Source organism: Rhinopithecus bieti, unplaced genomic scaffold (assembly GCF_001698545.2).
Source record: "Rhinopithecus bieti isolate Rb0 unplaced genomic scaffold, ASM169854v2 scaffold_16773, whole genome shotgun sequence".
Lineage (NCBI taxonomy): Eukaryota > Metazoa > Chordata > Mammalia > Primates > Cercopithecidae > Rhinopithecus > Rhinopithecus bieti.
Window position 1 is genome coordinate 2,001,380 of NW_016808848.1, and position 8,818 is coordinate 2,010,197.

Genomic DNA, 8,818 nt, shown 5'->3' on the forward strand with positions numbered 1-8,818 from the left:
CGCCTCCCGGGTTTACGCCATTCTCCTGCCTCAGCCTCCCGAGTAGCTGGGACTACAGGCACCAGCCACCTCGCCCGGCTAGCTTTTTGTATTTTTTAGTAGAGACGGGGTTTCACCGTATTAGCCAGGATGGTCTCGAACTCCTGACCTCGTGATCCGCCCGTCTCGGCCTCCCAAAGTGCTGGGATTACAGGCTTGAGCCACCGCGCCCGGCCTATTACAACTTTAATTACCTTTAGTAGACATTGACCTAGTTATTAATAAAAGGCCATTTAAGTGTTCCTCCAAAAGGACATTCAGATGGACTGGAACCGAGTTCTGTTAGTTTTTTTTTTTTTTTTTTTGGAGGTAGAGTCTCATGCTGTCACCCAGGCTGGAGTGCAGTGGCATGATCTTGGCTCACTGCAACCTCTCTGCCTTCTGGGATCAAGCGATTCTTGTTCCTCAGCCTCCCAAGTAGCTGGGACTATAGGTGCGTGCCACCACACCCAGCTAATTTTTTGTATTTTTAGTAAAGACAGGGTTTCACCGTGTTAACCAGAATGGCCTCGATCTCCTAACCTCATGATCCACCCAACTCGGCATCCCAAAGTGCTGGGATTAGAGGCATGAGCCAGTACTCTCGGCCCCGTTAGTTTTTTTTTGAGTTAAAGCTAAACACTGAAAAATGTTGTGGTTGTGGTTTATGCTTTATATTTTTCAGATAGGAAAGGAACATGTTGGCTTAAAGGCTGTGACTGAAATCCTCCAGGATATTCAATATAAGGTAAGTCACTATTTAAAATAATACAGAAATACTGGTTGTGTAGGAGGTCCCTGTGACCACCTGCAGGCTTGATGCTTTGTTAGAAGGACTCACAGACCTCAGAAAAGCTGTTATCCTTGTGGTTATGGTTTATTACAGTGAAAAGAAACAGATCAAAAAGCAGAGGGAAAAGGTGCACGGAATGAAGTCCAGGGGAAACCAGGCACAAGCTTCCAGGTTTCCCCTCCCAGTGGAGTCATGTGAGGAGGCCCCTAATTCTCCTAGCAATGATGTGTCATAACATGTGTGAAGTGTTGACAACTACAGAAGCTCACTCTAGCCTTAGTGTCCAAAGATTTATTAGGGGTCAGTCATTGAAGCACAAAATGCCTGCAACATAACTGTCCTCAGCTACTCACTCTCTAGCAGCAACCCTCTCCCTGCCCTCTTCACCATAAGTCACATTGTTAGCATCAGCTTATCTGTTGCAATTGGTACAGTATGTCTGAAGGCCTCAGACATAACAACAGGAGTTCACCATAAATACAGCATGGCCCAAGGCTGCAGGCACACAGAAACACTCTTATCAGGTAGAATATTCCAAGCTCAGAGTTTATATCCCAGGAGCCAAGAGTTAGTCCTAAAGGCAGGCGTTTATATGGGATGTGCAGGATTTGAGCAACTCAGACCTGCTGAGTTAACCCTTTCCTACCTGCATGCTATTGGAAAGTTGTATAAATGAAGCAAATAAAAACTTGGGGAATCATATTTCAAAGTATTTACGTTAAATAAATTTAAAGAAAGAAAACAAATACACATATGCGGTAAGATAACATCCAAGAGAAGGTGGTCAACATGACCCTGCAATGATACGGCCTAGCATTGCTAGGAAGCCAATGCCACCACCAGGCTCAGCTAATTTTTGTATTTTTAGTAGAGACAGGGTTTCACCATGTTGGCCAGGGTGGTCTTGATCTCTTGACCTCGTGATCCACCTGCCTCTGCCTCCCAAAGTGCTGGGACTACAGGCGTGAGCCACCGCGCCCGGCCCAATGCCAGTCTCTCTTATAAGCAGTGCCTTCTTGGCTCACTCTTAGTCAGTTGAATATGAGTGGCCTGGGGGAGGGGAAGTAGTCCAGTCTTGTAGGGCTGCTGGAGATACAGAACAAGAGTTGAACTTGTTTAATTACAGGAGATCCAGAGACCCAAAGCCAGTTTTAAGAAAGATCAATTTGGGAATCAAATTTGATTCGGTTTATACTAGCACAGCCTAGGGTATCCTGAACCAGGCAGAATCTCCACTGAAGATCTCCTGAGTAGGTTTGGAATGAACCCAGCTTCCAAGGGAAACCCAGTCCAGACAAAAGAAGCTGATAAAAAGACGGTGAGGGCACATTTTTGACTTATATTTGTACAACTGCAATGGGCTGTGGGCTGTGAAAGTTTCCTTTATTTCATCACCTAATAGGACACCAATCATTATGGAATTCAGGAGGATTGGGGAGGCAAGTAAGCTAGATTCTTTAATGTGTAAAATAGTCCCAGGAAGTCAGGAAGGGACTTGGAGGTTATGCAATAACTTTCCCTATTGCATCTGTATCGATAGAGAAAAATCTTTTAAGAAACATCTGATTCACATGACAGGATTATTTGCCTCTAAAGTCTAAATAATTTAAATGACATGATTTAAAATGATGATCTTAAATGTGAATTGCTGAATAAGGGCACAAATGATTCCCTTGAAATTTAAATCTAGCTTTGATAAACACTGATTGGAACAGAATATTTCCATCTGTTTCAGATCTCCCTTTCCAGATGAGGAGAGCATCTAATATAGATCCCAGAGCTGAATTACCAAATCCAAATAGGACAAAACAAGAAGTTGCAAGCCAGGTTGTAGTGCCGAAAAGGTTAGGAGCTGAAATGAAAGCAAGCAGGAGGAAAGGCATTTTGAAAATTCCCCCATCCAGGGTTCAGGCATTTTACAATGAGAATTTAGCCCAAGTCTCTGGTATGAATGTTCTCAGAGCAGAAAAGGTAACTGACATGGGGCAGATGGGACCCCATGTGTAGGTTTCACACCAGCACTTACAGGGAGAATTAAACTGTGGTAGCAAAGAAAATAGCCATAGAATTAAAGCAGGAACCAGACAATGTTACTCCAGTGAGAAGGTGGAAGGAGATACCCACAAGTCTGTGGGACCTGATGAGGCCATTCAGAAAAGACTTCATTCTAATTTTTTAGTTCTAATAGATATTTATTCTAAAATCTAGAAATATTACATTAACATTGGGTAAACATTTTTTCTTTTCAGGGGAAGTCCAAAACAATACCTTGCTTTAATCCTAACACTTTATTACCAGGTGAGTATTTATCTGATTGCATAAAATGAATTTTAACAGTGGCTATAGTCACATTGTTTTCTTCAGACTATGTAAAACTATATGTTTGTTAATTAATAAAATTTATTTGCAATTTATATTCTCTTTAGCAGATATAATTTCCATGGAATATGGAAGTAAACCTTTTGAAATAATAAAGAGACACTTTGCCACTAGTTCCATTGATCCACGAAGAGCTTTCATAGGATTGTCATTTGTAAAAGTTGCTACCTCTGTGTAAAGCACCAGTATAATAAAATAACTTTGGCCGGGTGTGGTGGCTCACGCCTGTAATTCCAGCTACTCAGGAGACTGAAGCAGGAGAATCGCTTGAACTCAGGAGATGGAGGTTGCAGTGAGCCGAGATCATGTGACTGCACTCAGCCTGGGTGACAGAGTGAAACTGTCTCAAACAAACAAACAAACAAACAAACAAACAAACAGAAAAATCCTTGATGTACCTCTAAGACTGATCAGTGGAGTTCTTAATCCTTAGAGTAGAATAGACTTTGTATCTAATTTTATAAGGTTACCTCTCTGCAGTAATACTATTATTATATATTACTCTAATTGTATTTGTGTAGAGGTAACAATTATACATCAAATACTCAGAATATGATTTAAAGGTTGTTGTATATAAAATTTTGATCTTCACATTTCTCTGCCCAAATTATGTGCTGTCTCTTAGTGTTTTAAACAAAACCAAACAGTTGGTGCATTGTATCTTCTGTTTTCTACATTTAATTAATCTACAACAAACCAATTTCTATCATATGTTAAACATTTATCCATCATATTAATCATAAATTCCTCTAATGCAGAGCTAAAGGATTTCATAAGAATGACCCATTTTGTTCTATTGTAATATTTTAATATTTTGCTGTTGCAGAAGCAGTATAGTAGTAGCTAGAACTGAATGGTTAAAAATACAGGCTTTCAGACAGACGTGGTGGCTCACACCTATGTAATCCCAACACTTTGGGAGGCAGATGTGAGAGGATTGCTTGTGACCAAGAGTTTGAGACTAGCCATAGCCAGACCTCGCTCTCAAAAAAAGAAGAAATAATTGCTGGCTGTGGTGGTGTGCACCCATAGTCCTAGCCACTTGGGAGGCTGAGGTGAGATGATTGCTTGAGCCCAGGAGTTTGAGGCTGCAGTGATTCGTGATCACATCACCACACTCCAGCAGCCTGGGTGATAGAGCCAGACCCTGTCTCTTAAAAACGGTAATACGGGTTATGAAGCCAGACTGCCCGAATTCGAATCCTGGCTCTGCCAGTGATGATCAGCTGAGTGACCTTCGGCAAACTACTACTCTTTTGAGATTCAGTTTCCCCATCTGAAAAATAGTGTTAATATTACTAACTATCTCACCGGTTTGTTGTGAAGGTTAAATGAATTAAAGTAAATTGCTGGCATGTCATAAGCATTCAATAAATATTAGATATGAAATAGTCAGGTAAGTCCTTTAGTAAAGTGAAAAAACCCAAAATATAGATACACTTCTAAAGTGATTAAACTTAACAGGTATGTATAGTAATCCATTGATAGAAATCACTGTAAATAATAGAGAATTCATCATGTTTTTTATCAATTATTTTTTCCACAATGAGTACTGTAAGAATGTGGAGCTCTAGTTTAAAAATGACGTCCATCTTAGAAGCATCATTTGGACAGTTTGTAATTTTGAAAATTGTTGTTGGAGTCATCAGGATTGTTATTAATTCACTTGCCTTTTCCATGACATATCCATGTGGCTGTGCAGACCCTCTACTGCGGGATTACTGGGTGTATGAAGGCTCTCTCACCATTCCACCTTGCAGTGAAGGTGTCACCTGGATATTATTCCGATACCCTTTAACTATATCCCAGCTACAGGTGAGTGTGCTGCTTTGAATCTTTCAGAGTAAAGATACGAGTTAAACATTGTTTCTGAGAAAGGAAAGCGTCTGTTTTATGTTTTAGCTCCTTTTAGATCAGTCATACCTCTCAAGATGAAAGTTAAGTGGCTTGAACTAGTGAAAGTGATTGAAAGGTCAAGGATGGACAGAACCCAACACTCATTTATGGTCTGTATTTTAAATGTAAGTTTTTAGAGAGTTAATCGAGATCACTGAAAGGCAAAACTTTTTATTAGTTATTTCCTTATGTGAATTTCCCCAGGTGTGGAGAATAGAAAGTCTGGAAGTAAAGTGGGGATGCTGGTTATTTCTGTAAGTCACTCATAGGCTTTGAAATCATTTTGCCTTGGTGTGTACAGGAAAATTCTGCATGTGTAGGGTGAAGGACCCAGAAGGAGTGCCCTAGAAAATTCTGGATTGTTTGCTAGCTCCACTTTTGGTCACCCACCCCCGGCCTTGGGCTCTTCATAGGTGCCCTAAATGCTACTGCACAGTGGGTGGGAGCACCCAAGTGAATTGTCACTGGGATGTTAGCTGGTGGAACATGAGGCAGCATCACTCGAATCTATTTAAACCATGATTTTGATATTACAAAAGGGGCTTTAAATATCTCCTGTCTTTCAGGGATCTGTCTAAGGGATGGATATGTTCTGGAAAGCTGTATTGTTTCTTCATGATCAACCTCAAAAGACTTGGGAAATACTCTCAGCAAACCAAGTTTTCTTTGGTAGCTTTTAAATATTCGCCATTATTTCTCGAAGTTAAAAAGCTCAAGTTCACTAACTTCTCAGTAAAGCTTTCTTTAGTTTGTCCTTAAATCTTAAAAAAATCCTTCTTCCAACATTTAATAATTTTATTTATTTATGTTTTGCTAGGGATTAATTTAATAATTTCCCCACTCAGCCTCTCCTCCCCATACCCTTCGTTATTTTATGAACTTTGATCATATCACTTTTGAACCTTATATTTTTATGGCAAATTCTAATTCCTATATTTAGTCATTCATGTATTTGTTTTTATAAGAGACTATTCTGCACATGATTAGACTAGGGGTATGGGTTTGAGAAAAACAACGGTGGAGGTGAAGCGCTCTTCTCATCACACTGAACAGGGGTATAAGTATATGCCAGCACTCACTTATCACTGGTGATGTGTTCTTGTTTTTTAGTACCACTAAATGCACTTTGCTTTTAATTTAAAAATGAAGAACAAAAAGAAACCGTTCCTGAATGCCAACTGGACACAGAGGATGATGAGATTAAAACAGTTTTTACTCTCAAAAAGTTCACCAAAGAGTTGGGGAGGCAGATGACTAAACAATTAATGTGATAATAAGTAAGGTGCTCTGGAAACACATGTGGAAGAAACCCAACCCAGTCCAAGAGGTTTAGGGAATAATTTCTGCAAAATATTAGAAATTAGTCCAGTGAAGGACAGGAAAGAAGTTAGAAATTTGGGTCCAATGTTAAGCCTAGAGTTTTGGACTCACGATATCTAGATTTGGTACTTAACAGCGAAGATGATGGCTGCTACAACAGATAGACCTCAAATGTCAGTGGCTTAACACAGTAGAAATTTATTTCATACTCACATAAAATCCAACATATGTGTTTCTGATTCGCAGTGAAGGCTTTTCTCTGTGTAGTCATTCAGGGAACCAGGTTGAAAGAAACACTTCCATCTTCTCTGCCCTCCTCCCACAGTCGCCCTCAATGAGAATAGGGTGAAGGATCTCAACAGAGGTCTTTTGAGGGCCAGTGGTATAAACAGGGAGCTCCACTTGTACTTACTTTCTGTTAGCTAGAACTGGTCACATAACTACCCTAACTGCAGGGGAAGCTGGGAAGTGCATTCTAGCTTTATGCCCAAGAAGAAGAAAAAAACAGATTCGGTGATCAGATGAGCAAGAATTCCTGGCACCGTAGCTCAAGCTGAGTAGGAAGACAAGAAGATAGCTCCCACTCTATGCAACCCCGCAGTGCAGATGGGGGAGATGATGCCTCCTTAGGAACTAAGGACCAGGGGTCTTGAGAAGAACAGGGAGGGAGAGTTGCCAAGATGTGGAGGAGGAGGGGATTAATACTGACAAATGCTGTGGAGAAGTGCTGCCAACCCTAGCATCAAATAACTACAGCACCTTTTAAAAATGGGCCCGGGCCAGGCACGGTGGCTCATGCCTGTAATCGCAGCACTTTGGGAGGCCGAGGCGGGCGGATCACAAGGTCAGGAGATCAAGACCTTCCTGGCTAACACAGTGATACCCCGTCTCTACCAAAAATACAAAAAATTAGCCGGGTGTGGTGGCGGGGGCCTGTAGTCCCAGCTACTTGGGAGGCTGAGGCAGGAGAATGGCGTGAACCCGGGAGGTGGAGCTTGCAGTGAGCCGAGACCGCCCACTGCACTCCAGCCTGGGTGACAGAGCAAGACTGCGTCTCAAAAAAAAAAAAAAAATTGGCCCAGGTGCTTGGAGTTCTGAACTTCTGGCTTCCATCTGGCTTACATTCTGGATCTCAACTTGTTCTTGTCCTTTGATACGTAACTCTTTCCCTGGCCAGGCATGCTCACTGCTTGATTCTGGTTTTAGTATCCTCCTTTGTTGCTGAGTTTTGGCTTCCCTTCTCCAATATGATTCCTCCTCCATCCCTTCCACTGCGCTGTTTCTGGTTCCTCTAGGTAAGGAAACACCTTAGCCCATCTAAGCAGTTTGCTGTGAGGCCCCTACCGTGATGAAAGCCTTCTTTTCTTTTCTGATTTGCCTCATCATTGCAAACAAGATGCATGAACAGGAGCTATAACCACCAGTTAGGCCATTATTAACCCAAAGGAGATGTTTCTGTAGAATGTTGAGCTGAATGTAGAGGGACCAAGCATAAATATGGACCATATATAGACCATCTTTCCAGAAGTTTTATGGGAAAGGCAAGGAGGGATTTAGGGACAATGTTTAGAGAATAGTCAAGTATTTTTTGTTTTGTTTTGTTTTTTTGAGTTAAGATTTAGGAACCACTAGAGGTTTTGTAGGCATAGTGAAAATAATCTGTGAATAGAACAGTTGATTCCTTGATGTGGTGACTGCCGTTATCATTCCCAGGTTTCAGATGAGGTGATTGAGGCCTGTGGAGATTAAGAAACCTTTGCCTAATTGACACAGGTAGTACGGGTAGATTTGGGGATCCAGCCAGTCATGTGTGATGTCAGTGCTCGGTGCTTAACTACTGCCCCTTTTGGTGTGCCCTCTTCAACACTGCAGTTCGTTTGAGACCTTCCTTCTGCATGAGGCCTTGTCAGGAAGCCCACAGCAGTGTTAGAGGAGGTTTCTGCCTTTTCTGTGTTATGCTCTGTATCCCCAGTTGGAGGAGTTTTGTTTCTCTCAGGCAGTTGGAAACACATAACAAGAACTTCGGAGGCTGAGGCCTAACGTGCATATTTAGGGATCTTTAGCATCAAAAAAAGAGCAGAATAGGCCGGGCGCGGTGGCTCACGCCTGTAATCCCAGCACTTTGGGAGGCCCAGGCGGGCAGATCATGAGGTTGGGAGTTCGAGACCAGGCTGGCCAATATGGTGAAACCTCATCTCTACTAAAAATACAAAAATTAGCCGGGTGTGGTGGTGGGCGCCTATAATCCAAGCTACTCAGGAGGCTGAGGCAGGAGAATTGCTTGAACCTGGAAGGTGGAGGTTGCAGTGAGCCAAGATTGTGCCACTGTACTCCAGGCTGGGCAGTGGAGCAAGACTCCATCTCAAAAAAAAAAAAAAAAAAAAAAAAAAAAAAACAAAAAAAAAAGAAACC

At 41.7% G+C, this 8,818-nt stretch overlaps 1 protein-coding gene across 3 annotated transcripts in view; it reads left to right on the plus strand.

Moving 5' to 3' along the window:
- CA8 (carbonic anhydrase 8 (inactive)) overlaps window positions 1-8,818 on the plus strand; it is a 98,903-nt gene that overhangs the window by 55,505 nt on the left and 34,580 nt on the right. For all 3 annotated transcript variants that reach the window (XR_001888287.1, XM_017887605.1, XM_017887604.1), the window contains exons 5-7: window positions 704-766; window positions 3,061-3,109; window positions 4,893-5,005. Coding sequence is in view for 2 of the 3 variants with exons in the window: in XM_017887605.1 (XP_017743094.1) it covers window positions 704-766; window positions 3,061-3,109; window positions 4,893-5,005 (225 nt within the window). In the remaining variant the exon portion in view is untranslated. The remainder of the gene's footprint in view (window positions 1-703; window positions 767-3,060; window positions 3,110-4,892; window positions 5,006-8,818) is intronic.